The sequence below is a fragment of the Anomaloglossus baeobatrachus genome, chromosome 1, assembly GCF_048569485.1.
Source record: "Anomaloglossus baeobatrachus isolate aAnoBae1 chromosome 1, aAnoBae1.hap1, whole genome shotgun sequence".
In the NCBI taxonomy this organism is placed as follows: Eukaryota; Metazoa; Chordata; class Amphibia; order Anura; family Aromobatidae; genus Anomaloglossus; species Anomaloglossus baeobatrachus.
Window position 1 is genome coordinate 381373815 of NC_134353.1, and position 20076 is coordinate 381393890.

Below are 20076 nucleotides of genomic sequence, written 5' to 3' on the forward strand. Positions count from 1 at the left end.
CTCATTAGCATATATGAATAAAGAATAATTGCAGATTTGGACACAAAAATGTACGATTTGTCGTAGGGCCTTGTCTTCTGTAAGGTGATGGGCTTGGTTACAACAGTTACTTTGTGCTGATTGACTTCCTTTAAGCAGAGGATCTCCTGTACTTGCACACTAAGGGTAACTTACCAGTTGTGGCTATTACAGGAAACTTACTTCATCGCTTACATTTCCAGGGTCTCACAGTTCAGCGTTAAGTGTCGGTGTATAGGTGTCTGACATTCAGATGTATTGTGAAAGTGTTTGGTTAGGTCAGCTATATATAATATATATGCACACGTACATACACTGAATGTATATACACAGCGGAGTTGTGTTACAGCACTGTGTGTTGATGGACTGTATATACACTACTTACAAAAAGTTAGGGATATTTGACTTTTGAGTGAGATGTATGTAAAACGTAAAAAGTTCGCACTACAGCGATATTTTATCATGAAAGAAGGGCATTTAGGACCAAGCATGCAATGGTGACTATCTCATCTCTAACAATTTATTGAAACAAAAGTCAACAGTGGTGGGTATACCCCCAAAAGAAGGGAATTTTGTTACTTACCGTAAATTCCTTTTCTTCTAGCTCCAATTGGGAGACCCAGACAATTGGGTGTATAGCTTCTGCCTCCGGAGGCCACACAAAGTATTACACTTAAAAGTGTAAAGCCCCTCCCCTTCTGCCTATACACCCCCCGTGCCTCACGGGCTCCTCAGTTTTGGTGCAAAAGCAAGAAGGAGGAAAGTTATAAATTGGTTTAAAGTGAATTCAATCCGAATAAATTTCGGAGAACTGAAACCATTGAACATGAACAACATGTGTACACAAAGAACAACAGCCCGAAGGGAACAGGGGCGGGTGCTGGGTCTCCCAATTGGAGCTAGAAGAAAAGGAATTTACGGTAAGTAAACAAAATTCCCTTCTTCTTTGTCGCTCCATTGGGAGACCCAGACAATTGGGACGTCCAAAAGCAGTCCCTGGGTGGGTAAAGTAAAACCTCGAAATAGAGCCGTAAAACGGCCCCTTCCTACAGGTGGGCAACCGCCGCCTGAAGGACTTGCCTACCTAGGCTGGCATCTGCCGAAGCATAGGTATGCACCTGATAGTGTTTCGTGAAAGTGTGCAGGCTCGACCAGGTAGCTGCCTGACACACCTGCTGAGCCGTAGCCTGGTGCCGTAATGCCCAGGACGCACCCACGGCTCTGGTAGAATGGGCCCTTAGCCCTGAGGGAACCGGAAGCCCAGAAGATCGGTAGGCTTCGAGAATAGGTTCCTTGATCCACCGAGCCAGGGTTGACTTGGAAGCCTGTGACCCTTTACGCTGGCCAGCGACAAGGACAAAGAGTGCATCCGAGCGGTGCAGGGGCGCCGTACGAGAAATGTAGAGTCTGAGTGCTCTCACCAGATCTAACAAGTGCAAATCCCTTTCACATTGGTGAACTGGATGAGGACAAAAAGAGGGTAAGGAGATATCCTGATTGAGATGAAAGGGGGATACCACCTTAGGGAGAAATTCCGGAACCGGACGCAGAACCACCTTGTCCTGGTGAAACACCAGGAAAGGGCCTTTGCATGACAGCGCTGCTAGCTCAGACACTCTCCGAAGTGATGTGACTGCTACTAGGAAGGCCACTTTCTGCGAAAGGCGTGAGAGAGGAATATCCCTCATTGGCTCGAAAGGTGGTTTCTGAAGAGCCATCAGCACCCTGTTCAGATCCCAGGGTTCTAACGGCCGCTTGTAAGGAGGGACTATGTGACAAACCCCCTGCAGGAACGTGCGTACCTGTGGAAGTCTGGCTAGGCGCTTCTGAAAGAACACAGAGAGCGCTGAGACTTGTCCCTTAAGGGAGCCGAGCGACAAACCTTTTTCCAATCCGGATTGAAGGAAGGAAAGAAAGGTGGGCAAGGCAAATGGCCAGGGAGAAAAACCCTGATCAGAGCACCAAGATAAGAATATCCTCCACGTCCTGTGGTAGATCTTGGCGGACGTTGGTTTCCTAGCCTGTCTCATAGTGGCAATGACCTCTTGAGATAACCCTGAAGACGCTAGGATCCAGTTCTCAATGGCCACACAGTCAGGTTGAGGGCCGCAGAATTCAGATGGAAAAACGGTCCTTGAGACAGCAAGTCTGGTCGGTCTGGTAGTGCCCACGGTTGGCCCACCGTGAGATGCCACAGATCCGGGTACCACGACCTCCTCGGCCAGTCTGGAGCGACGAGGATGGCGCGGCGGCAGTCGGACCTGATCTTGCGTAACACTCTGGGCAACAGTGCCAGAGGAGGAAACACATAAGGGAGTTGAAACTGCGACCAATCCTGAACTAAAGCGTCTGCCGCCAGAGCTCTGTGATCTTGAGACCGTGCCATGAATGTCGGGACCTTGTGGTTGTGCCGGGACGCCATTAGGTCGACGTCCGGCATCCCCCAGCGGCAACAGATCTCCTGAAACACGTCCGGGTGAAGGGACCATTCCCCTGCGTCCATGCCCTGGCGACTGAGAAAGTCTGCTTCCCAGTTTTCTACGCCCGGGATGTGAACTGCGGATATGGTGGAGGCTGTGGCTTCCACCCATAGCAGAATCCGCCGGACTTCCTGGAAGGCTTGCCGACTGCGTGTTCCGCCTTGGTGGTTGATGTAAGCCACCGCTGTGGAGTTGTCCGACTGAATTCGGATCTGCCTGCCCTCCAGCCACGGCTGGAACGCCTTTAGGGCAAGATACACTGCCCTTATCTCCAGAACATTGATCTGAAGGGAGGACTCTGGCTGAGTCCAAGTACCCTGAGCCCTGTGGTGGAGAAAGACCGCTCCCCACCCTGACAGGCTCGCGTCCGTCGTGACCACAGCCCAGGATGGGGGCAGGAAGGATTTCCCCTTCGACAGAGAAGTGGGAAGAAGCCACCACTGAAGGGAAGCCTTGGCTGCCCGAGACAGGGAGACGTTCCTGTCGAGGGACGTCGACTTCCTGTCCCATTTGCGGAGAATGTCCCATTGAAGTGGACGCAGATGAAACTGCGCAAAAGGAACTGCCTCCATTGCTGCTACCATCTTCCCTAGGAAGTGCATGAGGCGCCGCAAGGGGTGTGACTGGCCTTGAAGGAGAGATTGCACCCCTGTCTGCAGTGAACGCTGTTTGTCCAGCGGAAGTTTCACTATCGCTGAGAGAGTATGAAACTCCATGCCAAGATATGTCAGTGATTGGGCCGGTGTCAGATTTGACTTTGGAAAATTGATGATCCATCCGAAACTCTGGAGAGTCTCTAGAGCAATGCTCAGGCTGTGTTGGCATGCCACTTGAGAGGGTGCCTTGACAAGCAGATCGTCTAAGTAAGGGATCACCGAGTGTCCCTGCGAGTGCAGGACCGCTACCACTGTTGCCATGACCTTGGTGAAGACCCGTGGGGCTGTCGCCAAGCCGAAAGGCAGTGCCACGAACTGAAGGTGTTCGTCCCCTATGGCGAAACGCAGGAAGCGCTGATGCTCTGGAGCAATCGGTACGTGGAGATAAGCATCTTTGATGTCGATTGATGCTAGAAAATCTCCTTGGGACATTGAGGCGATGATGGAGCGGAGCGATTCCATCCGGAACCGCCTGGTTTTTACATGTTTGTTGAGCAGTTTTAGGTCCAGAACAGGACGGAAGGATCCGTCCTTTTTCGGCACCACGAACAAGTTGGAGTAAAAACCTTGACCCTGTTGCTGAAAAGGAACAGGGATCACCACTCCTTCTGCCTTCAGAGTGCACACCGCCTGAAGAAGAGCATCGGCTCGCTCGGGGGGCGGCGATGTTCTGAAGAACCGAGTCGGAGGACGAGAGTTGAACTCTATCCTGTAACCGTGAGACAGAATGTCTCTCACCCAACGGTCTTTTACCTGTGGCAGCCAGGCGTCGCAAAAGCGGGAAAGCCTGCCACCGACCGAGGATGCGGTTTGGGGAGGCCGAAAGTCATGAGGAGGCCGCTTTGGGAGCGGTTCCCCCGGCGGTCTTTTTAGGACGTGACTTAGACCGCCATGAATCGGAGTTCCTCTGATCCTTCTGAGGCCTTTTGGACGAGGAGAATTGAGACCTGCCCGCGGACCGAAAGGACCGAAACCTCGATTGTACCTTCCGTGGTTGAGGTCTGTTTGGTTTGGACTGGGGTAAGGATGAGTCCTTTCCCTTGGATTGTTTAATGATTTCGTCCAATCGCTCACCAAACAGACGGTCGCCAGAAAATGGCAAACCGGTTAAGAACTTTTTGGAAGCAGAGTCTGCCTTCCATTCACGTAGCCACATGGCCCTGCGGACTGCCACCGAATTGGCGGATGCTACCGCCGTACGGCTCGCAGAGTCCAGGACAGCATTAATGGCGTAGGACGCAAACGCCGATGCCTGAGAGGTTAAGGACACCACTTGCGGAGCAGACGTACGTGTGACTGCATTAATCTGCGCATGACAAGCTGAGATAGCTTGGAGTGCCCAAACGGCTGCGAATGCTGGAGCAAAAGACGCGCCGATAGCTTCATAGATGGATTTCAACCAGAGCTCCATCTGTCTGTCAGTGGCATCTTTGAGTAAAGCCCCATCTTCCACTGCAACTATGGATCTAGCCGCCAGTCTGGAGACTGGAGGATCCACCTTGGGACACTGAGCCCAGCCCTTGACAACGTCAGGGGGGGGAGGGATAACGTGTATCCTTAAGGCGCTTGGAAAAACGCTTATCTGGACAAGCTCGGAGTTTCTGGACTGCCTCTCTGAAGTCAGAGTGATCCAGAAACGTACTCAATGTACGCTTGGGAAACCTGAAACGGAATTTCTCCTGCTGAGAAGCTGACTCCTCAATTGGAGGAGCTGGTGGAGAAATATCCAACACCTGATTGATGGTCGCTATAAGGTCATTCACTATGGCGTCCCCTTCAGGTGTATCTAGGTTGAGAGCGGCATCAGGATCAGAATCCTGATCTGCTACCTCCGCTTCATCATCCAGAGAGTCCTCCTGCTGAGACTCCGAACAGTGTGATGAGGTCGAGGGAATTTCCCAGCGAGCCCGTTTAGGCGGCCTGGGACTGCGGTCCGTGTCAGAGACCTCACCCTGGGACCTATGGGTCACCCCAGGAACACTTTGCTGCTCCAACTGAGGGGGGCCTGGGGTCAATGATTGAACAGTGCCCGTGGCCTGAGTCACCGGTCTGGACTGTAAGGCTTCTAGTATCTTAGCAGACCATTTATCCATACTCTCAGACAGTTTGTCAGCAAATACTGCAAACTCCGTCCCTGTCACCTGGACAGTGGTAGCAGGTGGTTCCACCTGGGCTACCAGTAGCAGAGGCTCCGGCTGAGCAAGTGCCACAGGGGCCGAGCATTGCACACAATGAGGATCGGTGGAACCTGCCGGTAGTATAGCCGCACATGAGGTACAGGTTGCAAAGTAAGCCTGTGCTTTGGCACCCTTGCTTTTTGCGGACGACATGCTGTTGTCTCCTCTGAGTACAATCCAGGAGGGTATATAGCCAAAAATCAACAGTGTGACCGTACAGTGTAAATGTATAGCATATAAGCATATATATATATATATATATATATATATATATATATATATATATATATATATATATATATATATGTACACTTCGGCACTCAGTGGGGCCAGCACCCAGGTGCTGCTTACCGACCGCTCAAAGCGGTTGTGTGATCACCAGATTCCCTTGCCTGGGCCTCCCAGAGCCGTGTTGTCTCTCCTCTCCAGCGTCAGAAGTGCTGACAGGAATGGCTGCCGGCGTTCTGTGGGGAGGAGGGGGCCGTGGGCGTGCCCCAGAAAGTGCGGGAATCTGATGCCCCAATGAGCTGAGTGAGGGGGGAGGAGGATACAGAGTATGCTCCAGCCCTCAGCGCTGACGTCCTGTGCAGCGTCCCGCCCTTCCCCTGACTGGCAGGCCTGGGGGCGCCTGACGATACCCGGCTCCTGTCCAGCAGATTCCCCAGGGGCTGCGGAGGGAGCACGGTCTCAGTGCCTGGAGACCGATTAGGATCCCACTTCACCCAGAGCCCATTAAGGGATGGGGAAGGAAAACAGCATGTGGCTCCTGCCTGTGTACCCGCAATGGGTACCTCAACCTTAACAGCACCGCCGACCAGAGTGGGGTGAGAAGGTAGCATGCTGGGGGCCCTGTTATGGGCCCTCTTTTCTTCCATCCGACCTAGTCAGCAGCTGCTGCTGACCAAGATGTGGAGCTATGCGTGGATGTCAGCCTCCTTCGCACAAAGCATGAAAACTGAGGAGCCCGTGAGGCACGGGGGGTGTATAGGCAGAAGGGGAGGGGCTTTACACTTTTAAGTGTAATACTTTGTGTGGCCTCCGGAGGCAGAAGCTATACACCCAATTGTCTGGGTCTCCCAATGGAGCGACAAAGAAAGTCAATGTTCAATAATTTGTCATGTAGTCTTGAGCATCAATAACAACGATGTCTCCTGCCGTTGACGAGATGAGTTTTTGTCTTCTGAGGCATCCCACTCTTCTTCAAGGGTGGCCCTCCGGTCATTAAGGTTCTGGGGCTACAGGGTTACAAGCCTCTACACGGCGACTCAGATGATTGCATAGGTTATCGATGTACTTCAGGTCTGGAGAAAGTGCAGGCCACTCCATTTGAGGTACCCCAGTCTCCAGCAGCCAGTCCTTAATGATGCGACCTAGAGCATGGTCATCCATGAAGATGAAATTAGGCCTGTGTTGTTCATACAGAGGCATAATGACTGGATTAATGATGTTTTTTAACTAGTAGGGACTTGTCCCTGTACCACTCTCAAAGTGTAGGGCAGTTCTGTATTGACTAGACACACCTGCCCACACTGTAACACCACCACCATCAAAGGTTCATCTAGTGACAACAGTCACTGATGAATAGCGTTTTCCTTGATGTCTCCAATATCGTTGGGAGCATCATTTCTGCTCAGCATGAAACGACTTTCATCAGTGAGCAGCACTGAGGCCCACTGGTCCCTCATCCACCATAGATTATGTCTGTGCCTGGTGGTGTAGTCTTCCATAGGACATTGCTCTCAATGAAGTGGTCATCAGTGTGGCATGTAGCCAAAAGGATGTCCACTTCTATGCCTTTCTGTGACTCTTCCAGTCTCTCTGTGTGTCTGTTGCAACCTGCTGAGGACACTAAAGGCCACGTCACACACAGAGATAAATCTTTGGCAGATCTGTGGTTGCAGTGAAATCATGGACATATTGTTCCATTTGTACACAGCCACAAACCTGGCACTGATTGTCCACAATTTCACTGCAACCACAGATCTGCCAAAGATTTATCTCTGTGTGTGACAGGGCCTTAAGGCTATGTGCGCACTTACCGGATTTTACCGCAGATTTTTTGTGGTTTCGCTGCAAAAAATGTTCATAACATCTCTGCAGTGAATCACCAGCAAAACCTATGGGCAAAAAAAAATCCTGTGCGCACTAGGCGGAATTTGACAGCTGCATGTTTTGCTGCGGGATTCCCGCAGCAAAAACAATTGCATGTCAATTCTTTTCCACACATCGCTGCAGGATTTCACTCCATTGACTCCAATGTTAATCGTGAAATCCCGCAGGGAATAACGCAGGAAGCAAATTCTGTGCGGTTCACTGCGTTTTCCTGCGTTATTCCCTGCGGTATTTCGCGGTTTACCTCCGGTAATGTACATCGCCTGTCTGCGGTTTTGCAGGGAAGTGATGTCATTACAGGAAGAGGAAGCCGTGCAGAGAGTAAACACACACACACACACACACAGATCACACACACAGACATCACAAACATAGAACACAGACACAGACACATAGAACACACATAGAAAGAAAACGGAAATATAGAAAACAAAGCACGTGGGCTCCGCTGTATATTTACCTTCCAGCCGAGGTAAGCACACAGCGGCGCCCGGTATTCTCAGGCTGGGGAGGGAGAGGGGCAGGGGTAATGTCCCCCGCCTCACTCCCACCTCCCGCAGCCGAGAATATCAGCCGCAGCTGCCCCGGCACTGTCGCATGCATTATGCGGCAGCACCGGGGTGTCCCCGGCTCTTCCTGCCGCCGTGTAGCAGTGGCAGCAGGGTAATACAAGGGGTTAATGGTGGTGGATCACCGCCATTAACTCCAGGCTTGATCATGGCAGCGTCTATGTGACAGCTGACATGATCAACCCGTAAGTAAAGTGAATAAAACACAGACACCGAGAAATCCTTTATTTTAAATAAAACAAACAAGCCTCGTTCACCATTTTATTAACCCCTCCCGCACCAAAGCTCCGGCGTAATCCACAGCTCCGACGTCCTGCGCTGCTTACATCCAGCCGCGACTGTCACAGACACAGCGCTGAATGAATGCAGCAGACAGCAGAGGTAATTACTGGTCATTTCCCACGGCCGGTAATGTGAACTCACTGCCGACCGTGGGAAATGCAGCGATCTGTCCTCTATCTATCTATCTATCTATCTATCCCTCTATCTGTCTGTCTATCTATCCCTCTATCTATTCTTCTGTCTATCTATCTACTATCTCAGAATTAAATGACTTTTTTTTTTCTTTTTTCAATGTGCTTTATTGCATTGAATGCAATAAAGCACATCCCAACCCGCACGCGGCAAAACCGCGAACAATACCGCGGTGAAACCGCAGCAAACCGCGGCAGACCGCATGCGGTTTTCGGGTGCGGTTTGCCGCGTTTTTTTACCGCGGGTGCGGTAATCTTTGAGAGCATGCGGAATTTTCTCAAGAAAATTCCATTTCCCAGTGCGCACATAGCCTAACACTCTAAGCTCAGTGGCCACTTCCGTCTGAGAACATCCTGCTTGAAGCCTAGCAATGGCGAGGTACTGTGGATCCATTGTTAGGTGTCATCTTGGTCTCATGATGTAAAAATGTGAACAGCATGAGGAGGGGGAATGTATAAAAACCAATTCTAATTGAACCCAGAAATGTATTGGGTGATTCATGGATCAAACACCTGTTGTGAATTTTGCCATTAAGCTCCTTCTTAGAGAACAGCAAACTGAAACATTAGGTGGACCTGTGCATCCAAAAATTTAGAGAAGCGTTATTTTGCATCAATCACAATCTGTCACCTTGAGGAATTACGGTATCCTGCAAAATATTTGGCAGGAATCCGTTTGTTCCCCCTAGACCTCTATTAGCGACGGATTGTGACTGATGGCCCTGCGTTGCAACCGCTGCGTGACGGATCAGTCGTTTACTGACTGACAATCAGGCAGGAGCAACGCTGAATGTAACGTTTTTTTGTGTGCGGCGGATCGTTTTTTTTTTTTACTGTGAGCATGCGCATAGTAAAAAGCCATGACGACTATAAATTCCAATCCAGTTCCAACGGCCGGAACGATCAGCTCATCGGCTGGCTTTTGTAAACGATCAGCTGATCGCCCGGTGGACGTCTTTTGTGAACGATGATCATTCACAAAACCTGGCCGCTGATAAAACAGTAAAAACAACGGATCGTTTTTTGCAGCATTAGTCACATCAGTTGTGCCACTCTCTGCAACGCATCCGTTGCATCAGTCACACAACGGATTGTGACTGATGCAAAACAACGCAAGTGTGAACTTAGCCTAAGTTCACGTGAAATTTTCCCCAAAAGTCAAATATCCATAACTTTTTGTGAGTAGCATTTTACTGGAAAAATTACACAGAATGCTGCACTGGTTTGTTGTTTTTTTCTTACAGAATTTGCGACAGTGGCTCTTGGAGCCTAATTGGTTAATGCCTTTTTGCTATCGAAAGGCAAATACATAACAATGTCAATATGAATGCCTAGCTCCTGGTACACAATGGCAGAAAAGGTTATTTGTATACCAGGTAAGAGAGCGCAGTATTACTTTAACCCCTTTGACCATAGCTGGTACTCCATAAAAGGGCTGTCTTATGAACAAAGTACATTTTAAATCAATAGATATTGGAATAAATATAAGTTCTGACCATACAGGAACATCATCTAACCAAAGCGTATACTGACTGGACAGCATGGTATTTCAGATGGTGCTTTCTGTGAGGTAAAACACTTCCCAGCCTCTTTTACCTCACAGAAAGAATCAGCTGTGTTTCCATGCTGCCCTGCCTGTAGACTATTGTGAATCCTTCCCTGCCCAGGAGATGTGGCATGATCAGACCATGTCCCTGCAGAATTAGAAACAGCCAGTACTAAGTACATAGGGGCACATATATAAGATTATCTCCGCACAGGAACATTTTTATTTTAACACAGTCAACTTCTTATTATTCCAAGAGGCACTGATTAAAATCTTTGTTGTGGGACACCCCTTTGTAATGCTAAAGTCCCACAATGAGTATTTGGTGTGTTATTTTCCCACTGTGTACTTTCATGCACAAAGAATGCAGTGCCTTTCAAGTGGGATAAGATTTAATAGAAGTCTCATGCCCACTGTGCTGCTTTCCTAAATGCAGCAGAAACTGATCTGTGGGGTGGATGCATGAAATCCACAAGATGTTCATTTTTCTTGCGGTAAATACGCATTTTATTTGCTGATTTTCCCCATAGACTTCAACGATACGAGAAAAATCTGCAGATAAACATCGGAAACGCACTCTAAACGCATGTAATCTGCACAAGACTTCATAAAGTGTTATCAATGCTAAGCAACAGGAATATCCAAACAAGGCAGCTTTGTATAAAACATACCATGCACCCCCCCCAAAAAAAATGCAGCTGAAAAAACATGACATACATGCAATCAAAACCGCAAGTAGCTTAATTTAGCTTCTTTGTGCAGAAATGCGGCAAAAAATCTATGTCAAAAACCCACAGAGAATGCATTGTGGGAATGTAGAAAACTGAGAGAACTAGGAGGGAGTAAACAACCAATATCATAGGGTTGAAAAAAGATCAATTCAAACAGGATCAGTTCAAGTATATCAATATAAACTTTATTAAGTATAAAAAACAAGTTTTCTTTAAAACTTGAACAGTAGTCCAAAGTTATAAGTTATAAGTATAGACAGGAAGATAGAAGAAAGGTTTCAGAGCAAAGGCTGTTCAGGTCTGAGCCATCACCATGGGGAATAGAGATAAAAACTCAGTCCCGGCATGTGAAGCTTAGTGTTACAATCCTAGTGGAATTACACATGCCGATTATTAGGAGGAGCATAGCTACTTACCCATGGTGAAGCCTAATCAGACCAACAGCTACCGCACCCCAACGCGTTTCGTAGTCTTTTTCAAGGGACTGCGACATGGTGTGTGGTGAGGGGGATCTATTTATATGTGCCCCAAACAGATAATAGGCCAGGCGCTCGTTCCGGCCGCATGCAGGGGCGGAGACCCATCCGGAGCGTCCATCATCGGGCCGTTCCCAGAAGTGACGCGGGCGTAGCAGTGTCGTCACACTGCGCCCGCCTCATCCCGTTGAGGAGGCCGTCATACAGGAAGCTCGGGAGGGGGCGCGGCCATCTTTGAAGAGGGCACTGAGAAGGGCAGAATCGTATCTGGCGATATCAAGTAGGAATATGTTTAATGCATAACGCAAATAGAGTAGGCAAGGATGGGAGACGCTCCCAGGCATCGGGGATATATAATGGATGATGTGGGAATGATGTATATAGTCCCACAGAGCGGCACACAACGGAAAGGGGGGGGGGAGGGGCCAGCTGCGCATCTCTACTCCTACCAATGCTGCAACAGGCATACATTTCACATCCACATAGATGCTTGTCATCAAGAATATCACCCAGGGCTCGCATCCTATCTGTATGCCAGTCACAGCGAAAGGCAAGAGGGAGAAAAAATATGAGGTAATCCCAAAGGCAAATCCCACCCCAAAAATATCACATATTAATGCATAAATCTCCTATATGTAAAGCAAGAAAGAAAAATGAAAAAAGGGGGGGGGGGAAGAAAAGGAAAAAAGTTAAAGGGGGGGGGGAACCAACAAGACCAGGAGTCCGGCGTGATGGGACCTACGACTCTAATCCAACATAATGGACAGAGTCGGAGGGCACAGCAGGCCCGACTTCGGTCAGGTGAACAGGTCAACACCTATATGAAATATAGAAAGGAGAGTATCATAATGGTTTCCCAAAGAATTTGTGGGAATGTAGTCTTAGGCCCTGTGCACACTGAGTATTCGGTGAGTTTTTACCTCAGTATATGTAAGGCCATGTGCACACGCTGAGTATTTGGTGAGATTACCTCGGTATTTTAGCCAAAACTAGGAGTGGGACAATGAGAAGAAAAGTATAAAAGTATAATAGAACCACTTCTGTATTATTACCCACTCCTGGATTTGGCTACAAATACGGAGGTAAAAAACTGACCAAATACTCAATGTCTGCACACATTGAGTTCTTACCTCAGTATATGTAAGGCCACATGCACATGCTGAGTATTTGGTGAGTTTTTACCTCCGTATATATAAGGCCTCGTGCACACTGAGTATTTGGTGAGTGTTTTACCTCAGTATTTGTAAGGCCACATGCACACTGAGTATTTGGTGAGTTTTTACCTCAGTATTTGTAAGGCCACATGCACACTGAGTATTTGGTGAGTTTTTACCTCAGTATGTGTAAGGCCACATGCACACTGAGTATTTGGTGAGTTTTTACCTCCGTATATATAAGGCCTCGTGCACACTGTGTATTTGGTGAGTGGTTTACCTCAGTATTTATAAGGCCACATGCACACTGAGTATTTGGTGAGTTTTTACCTCCGTATATATAAGGCCTCGTGCACACTGTGTATTTGGTGAGTTTTTACCTCAGTATTTGTAAGGCCACATGCACACTGAGTATTTGGTGAGTGGTTTACCTCAGTATTTGTAAGGCCACATGCACACTGAGTATTTGGTGAGTGTTTTACCTCAGTATTTGTAAGGCCACATGCACACTGAGTATTTGGTGAGTTTTTACCTCAGTATTTGTAAGGCCTCGTGCACACGTATGGTATTTGGTGAGTTTTTACCTCCGTATATATAAGGCCTCGTGCACACTGTGTATTTGGTGAGTTTTTACCTCAGTATTTGTAAGGCCACATGCACACTGAGTATTTGGTGAGTTTTTACCTCAGTATTTGTAAGGCCACGTGCACACTGAGTATTTGGTGAGTTTTTACCTCAGTATTTGTAAGGCCACATGCACACTGAGTATTTGGTGAGTTTTTACCTCAGTATTTGTAAGGCCACATGCACACTGAGTATTTGGTGAGTGTTTTACCTCAGTATATGTAAGGCCACATGCACACTGAGTATTTGGTGAGTTTTTACCTCAGTATTTGTAAGGCCACATGCACACTGACTATTTGGTGAGCTTTTACCTCAGTATTTGTAAGGCCATGTGCACACTGAGTATTTGGTCGATTTTTACCTCAGTATTTGTAAGGCCTGTGCGCACTAGAAAATCCATACTCTAAAAGATTACCACACCTAAGGTAAAAAAAAACGCAGCGGACCGCACCAAAAACCGCATGCGGTTTTACCGCGGTTTTGGTGCAAATTTTCCGCAGGTTGGTCTCTGCGGTTTTTTTACCATTATCTATGGCAAAAACCGCAGGTAGCTGCAGAAAAGTGACATGCTCATTCTTTTTGCTGCAGAAATTCTGAAGCAAAACCTGTAGGGGGGAAAAAAACACCCTGTGCGCACATCATTTTTTTTTTACCATAGGTTTTGCTGGGGAATGACTGCAGAAAGGTTATGAACATTTTCTGCAGCAATTCATGCAGCAAAACCGCAGCGTGCGCACACGGCCTAAGGCCACGTGCACTTGTTGAGTATTTGGTGAGCTTTTACCTCAGTATATGTAAGGCCACGTGCACATGTTGAAAATTCAGTTAGTTTTTACCATAGTATATGTAAAGCCATGTGCACACGTTGAGTGCATGATGAGTTTTTTATCTCAGTATTTGGCACTGTACTGTAGTACCAAGTAATGGCCACTGCACTTGAGGAGTGCTATGCTGCAGTACCTAGTAGCGGCCACAACACTTGCACGGCGCTATGCTGCAGTACCTAGTAGCGGACACTACACTTGCACGGCGTTGTGCTGCAGTACCTAAGAACGGACACTACACTTGCACGGCGCTGTGCTGCAGTACCTAAGAACGGACACTACACTTGCACGGAGCTGTGCTGCAGTACCTAAGAACGGACACTACACTTGCACGGCGTTGTGCTGCAGTACCTAAGAACGGACACTACACTTGCACGGCGCTGTGCTGCAGTACCTAAGAACGGACACTACACTTGCACGGCGCTGTGCTGCAGTACCTAAGAACGGACACTACACTTGAACAGCGCTGTGCTGCAGTACCTAAGAACGGACACTACACTTGAACAGCGCTGTGCTGCAGTACCTAAGAACGGACACTACACTTGCACGGCGCTGTGCTGCAATACCTAAGAACGGACACTACACTTGAACAGCGCTGTGCTGTTCGGCTCGTTCGTTGCCTCCTACCCCTGAGTAATATTGGTCACCTATCGTAGGGATGACTCCATAGACAGTGTCACTAGTCACCACCTCCATCTGCCGGGACCCATCAAATAGCTGTAGCCCTGCAGATATCTCCCCCAACCTTCATGTGATTTCAATAGTCAGAATAGAAAAATGCTGACAGCGCCTAGCTCCTTGAGAACAAAAGGATAGGAATGCATTCAATCTGCCCGACCCTTATCTTCCTCCATCCTCTGTGGGTGGGTGGAAGTCAGCAGACCCCATACACACATGCCGGCGGGCCGATCCCCACGCGTTTACACGATTCCACTCTCCTTCACACAAAAGTCTGTCCTGAACTTCACACTAAACAGAAGCAAGAAAGTTAGAGAAAACACTAAGAACTCCACAAGTCCACGGAGTCACCGTGATGGGAAGCAATGGAGAACAGCGCTACGGCATATGCTATCGATATTCTGGGCTGGGAGCAGCGGGGGAGACTTCTGGAGCAGAGGCCGATTCCTGCCGGCACAGAGCGGACGTGTAGCGGTCCCTGGGTGATTGCGGTACAGCGCCAGTTACTGACTCCCCCTCCGTGCGCCAGTTTGATGCGACATCTGCCGCACATCTATGGCCGGTAGCGCCCACTTGTCGGCGGTGTGACAAGGCAGCGCCCCGCAGCGCTCTCACCTGACTAGCCTTGTAGAACTGCTTCTTCAGCCCCGCTACAGACATGGCTCCGGCCTGGGAAACTCGAGCGCAGATTCCGAAAGTCGAGGAAGAAAAAAAAAACAAAAAACCAAACTTAGAGCCTTTCGGGGCTCCCGGCTCAGGAAATTACATGGCAAGCGCTCACTTCCGGTATGAGAGAGGAAACGGGGGAGGGTGGATTCAATCACGGAGTGTGTGCACAGTGTGACTCCGGGGAGCAGCGGCAGCGGTCGGTGCCTAGTGCTGAGGATACGGGGAATAGCAGCCGGCGCCTAGTGCTGAGGATACGGGGAGCAGCGGCCGGCGCCTAGTGCTGAGGATACGGGGAGCAGCGGCCGGCGCCTAGTGCTGAGGATACGGGGAGCAGCGGCCGGCGCCTAGTGCTGAGGATACGGGGAGCAGCGGCCGGCGCCTAGTGCTGAGGATACGGGGAGCAGCGGCCGGCGCCTAGTGCTGAGGATACGGGGAGCAGCGACCGGCGCCTAGTGCTGAGGATACGGGGAGCAGCGACCGGCGCCTAGTGCTGAGGATACGGGGAGCAGCGGCCGGCGCCTAGTGCTGAGGATACGGGGAATAGCAGCCGGCGCCTAGTGCTGAGGATACGGGGAGCAGCGGCCGGCGCCTAGTGCTGAGGATACGGGGAGCAGCGGCCGGCGCCTAGTGCTGAGGATACGGGGAGCAGCGGCAGGCGCCTAGTGCTGAGGATACGGGGAGCAGCGGCCGGCGCCTAGTGCTGAGGATACGGGGAGCAGCGGCCGGCGCCTAGTGCTGAGGATACGGGGAGCAGCGACCGGCGCCTAGTGCTGAGGATACGGGGAGCAGCGACCGGCGCCTAGTGCTGAGGATACGGGGAGCAGCGGCCGGCGCCTAGTGCTGAGGATACGGGGAATAGCAGCCGGCGCCTAGTGCTGAGGATACGGGGAGCAGCGGCCGGCGCCTAGTGCTGAGGATACGGGGAGCAGCGGCCGGCGCCTAGTGCTGAGGATACGGGGAGCAGCGGCAGGCGCCTAGTGCTGAGGATACGGGGAGCAGCGGCCGGCGCCTAGTGCTGAGGATACGGGGAGCAGCGGCCGGCGCCTAGTACTTGAGGATACGGGGAGCAGCGGCCGGCGCCTAGTGCTGAGGATACGGGGAATAGCAGCCGGCGCCTAGTGCTGAGGATACGGGGAGCAGCGGCCGGCGCCTAGTGCTGAGGATACGGGGAGCAGCGGCCGGCGCCTAGTGCTGAGGATACGGGGAGCAGCGGCCGGCGCCTAGTGCTGAGGATACGGGGAGCAGCGGCCGGCGCCTAGTACTGAGGATACGGGGAGCAGCGGCCGGCGCCTAGTACTGAGGATATGGGGAGCAGCGGCCGGCGCCTAGTACTGAGCATACGGGAGGCAGCGGCCGGCGCCTAGTGCTGAGGATACGGGGAGCAGCGGCCGGCACCTAGTGCTGAGGATACGGGGAGCAGCGGCCGGCGCCTAGTGCTGAGGATACGGGGAGCAGCGGCCGGCGCCTAGTGCTGAGGATACGGGGAGCAGCGGCCGGCGCCTAGTACTGAGGATACGGGGAATAGCGGCCGGCGCCTAGTGCTGAGGATACGGGGAGCAGCCGCCGGCGCCTAGTACTGAGAATACGGGGAGCAGCGGCAGGCGCCTAGTGCTGAGGATACGGGGAGCAGCGGCAGGCGCCTAGTACTGAGGATACGGGGAATAGCAGCCGGCGCCTAGTGCTGAGGATACGGGGAGCAGCGGCCGGCGCCTAGTACTGAGGATACGGGGAATAGCAGCCGGCGCCTAGTGCTGAGGATACGGGGAGCAGCGGCCGGCGCCTAGTACTGAGGATACGGGGAGCAGCGGCCGGCGCCTAGTACTGAGGATACGGGGAGCAGCGGCCGGCGCCTAGTACTGAGGATACGGGGAGCAGCAGCCGGCGCCTAGTGCTGAGGATACGGGGAGCAGCGGCCGGCGCCTAGTGCTGAGGATACGGGGAGCAGCGGCCGGCGCCTAGTGCTGAGGATACGGGGAGCAGCGGCCGGCGCCTAGTACTGAGGATACGGGGAGCGGCGGCCGGCGCCTAGTACTGAGGATACGGGGAGCGGCGGCCGGCGCCTAGTACTGAGGATACGGGGAGCGGCGGCCGGCGCCTAGTACTGAGGATACGGGGAGCGGCGGCCGGCGCCTAGTACTGAGGATACGGGGAGCGGCGGCCGGCGCCTAGTACTGAGCATACGGGAGGCGGCGGCCGGCGCCTAGTACTGAGGATACGGGGGGCAGCGGCCGACGCCTAGTGCTGAGGATACGGGGAGCAGCGGCCGGCGCCTAGTGCTGAGGATACGGGGAGCAGCGGTCGGTGCCTAGTGCTGAGGATACGGGGAATAGCAGCCGGCGCCTAGTGCTGAGGATACGGGGAGCAGCGGCCGGCGCCTAGTGCTGAGGATACGGGGAGCAGCGGCCGGCGCCTAGTACTGAGGATACGGGGAATAGCAGCCGGCGCCTAGTACTGAGGATACGGGGAATAGCAGCCGGCGCCTAGTGCTGAGGATACGGGGAGCAGCGGCCGGCGCCTAGTACTGAGGATACGGGGAGCAGCGGCCGGCGCCTAGTACTGAGGATACGGGGAGCAGCGGTCGGCGCCTAGTACTGAGGATACGGGGAGCAGCGGTCGGTGCCTGGTGCTGAGGATACGGGGAGCAGCGGTCGGTGCCTAGTGCTGAGGATACGGGGAGCAGCGGTCGGTGCCTAGTGCTGAGGATACGGGAGGCAGCGGTCGGTGCCCAGTGCTGAGGATACGGGGAGCAGCGGTCGGTGCCCAGTGCTGAGGATACGGGGAGCAGCGGTCGGTGCCCAGTGCTGAGGATACGGGGAGCAGCGGTCGGTGCCTAGTGCTGAGGATACGGGGAGCAGCGGTCAGTGCCTAGTACTGAGGATACGGGGAGCGGCGGCCGGCGCCTAGTGCTGAGGATACGGGGAGCGGCGGCCGGCGCCTAGTGCTGAGGATACGGGGAGCGGCGGCCGGCGCCTAGTGCTGAGGATACGGGGAGCAGCGGCCGGCGCCTAGTGCTGAGGGGGGGGGAGTGGTCTTCTGGTTTCCATAGAAGTCAGTGGCACCGCAGTCCCTAACAGTCCATTTCTTCAGTCCTTGTACAGATCTGGACTTGCTTGGGGTCTTTTAGTTTCCTAAATGGTGTAGAAGTGGCAAATATTGAACGTGTGCCAGTGAGAGTGTAAATGGGTTGCCTGATTTTCATAAACGGCTATTTAGTGTACAGTTCCTTGCCTAGTTTATCGGCCTCCCTGTAGTCCCAACGTGGCTGGCAACGTAGGCAAGGAGTGCTGACGCGCAAGCTGTGACTACAGTTTACCACCATGACACTATAAAGCTAGCCAGATTGCTTGATCTGGTCTGACTTAAGGGGTCTTTACTCGTGAAAGCACCTGCCCCGTCGTTTGTGCGTCACGGGCAAATCGCCCGTGGTGCACTATCGCTAACATCCGTCACACGTACTTACCTTCCTAGCGACGTCGCTGTGGGTGGCGAACAATCTCTTCGTTAATGGAGAGGTTCGTGCGCCGTCACACAGCGGCCGACCAATAGAAGTGGAGAGCAGCCGGAGGACGCAGGTACGGTGTTGTTCATCGTTCCTGGGTGCCACACATGTGTGCTGCCTCAGGAACGACGAACAACCTGCATCCACAATGACCAACGAGATTTTGAAATTGAACGACGTGTCAATGATCAACGATTAGGTGAGTATTTTTGATCGTTAACAGTCGCTCGGAGCTGTACAGACAATGACGTCGCTAACGACGCTGGATGTGCGTCACGAAATCCGTGACCCCAAGGACATATCGTTAGATACGTCGTTGCGTGTAACGGGGCCTTTAGTCCTCCTCTGCTGGTTTTCTTTCTGCAGGGGCAAAGCTTCTTCCGCTAGCATCGTGGGAGAGCGCTTAGTTTGGCCCAGCAGCACAAGCAGTCTCTATGCTTTACAACCTTTTCCTACCGCTCTGAAGCCGGCCATATCGTTGTCTCCTATCGGCCTCTGCCCAATTGTGCTTTTCCAACTCTGCCTCTAGTAAGAGCCTGGGCTCATTTTGGATCAGCAGCAGGACTATACCGCTAGTCCGAACAATCCATCTCAAAACAAGGATCGGGAGCGGTGCGTGCCTGGAAACTAAACTAGAGAAAACTCCTTCAATATGAACTGCTGAAGCCCTATCAATTAGTATTATCATTTTAATATACAGTATAACTCGTCAACATGAAGATGCCGTCCAGTCTGCAGGTTATAGGGCAGGGGGAGCTGAGAAGTGATATATAGCTTTGTGAGAAAACATCCAGCATTACATGTGTATTAATCATTTATTCCTGTGCTCTTCTGAGATTTTCGGGCAAGTTCGCGGTCTTATCAGTGATTGATAGCTATATCTGTATTTACAAATGTACAAAGGAAGCGGTCAATCACAAATCTCAATCTCCTCTGCTCCCCCACTCTATAGCATGGTGCCTGCAGATTGGATGGTATTATGATGACAGGCCCTTTTTATGGCTGGGGCTGTATGGTAACTTTGGCCACTACACCTGCCACGTGACCATAGCTCGCTAGGCGTCGCTGCTTCATGACCCTGCAATGTAGCAGTGACACCAAGCCAGCTTTAGTGGCAGGATACGTGCTGCATCCAATGTCGCCTAGTACCACAGATGTCAGGGAAGCTGTCGCCAGGTTCATGCTTTATCTGAGGACACCATAATATTTGCTGTCACTTGTCAATATGCAGTTCTTTTCATAAAGTCCTAATTTGCCAAATGTAACGAGTACAGAAATACTCAGCACTTATTGACAGCTCTCTATGTATAGCGGGGACTACACTGCCACTTTGGCCACAGGTCACTGCTAAAGATTGCTCTGTGCAGCCTAATGCAGGTGAATTATGGTG

At 51.5% G+C, this 20076-nt stretch overlaps 1 protein-coding gene across 1 annotated transcript in view; it reads right to left on the minus strand.

The window, feature by feature from the left end:
* Positions 1–15322, minus strand: part of SH3GL1 (SH3 domain containing GRB2 like 1, endophilin A2) — a 1238645-nt gene extending 1223323 nt beyond the window's left edge. The window contains exon 1 of the mRNA XM_075352515.1: positions 15134–15322. Within this exon, the coding sequence (XP_075208630.1) occupies positions 15134–15178 (45 nt within the window). The 5' untranslated portion in view covers positions 15179–15322. The remainder of the gene's footprint in view (positions 1–15133) is intronic.
* Positions 15323–20076: the final 4754 nt, after the last annotated feature.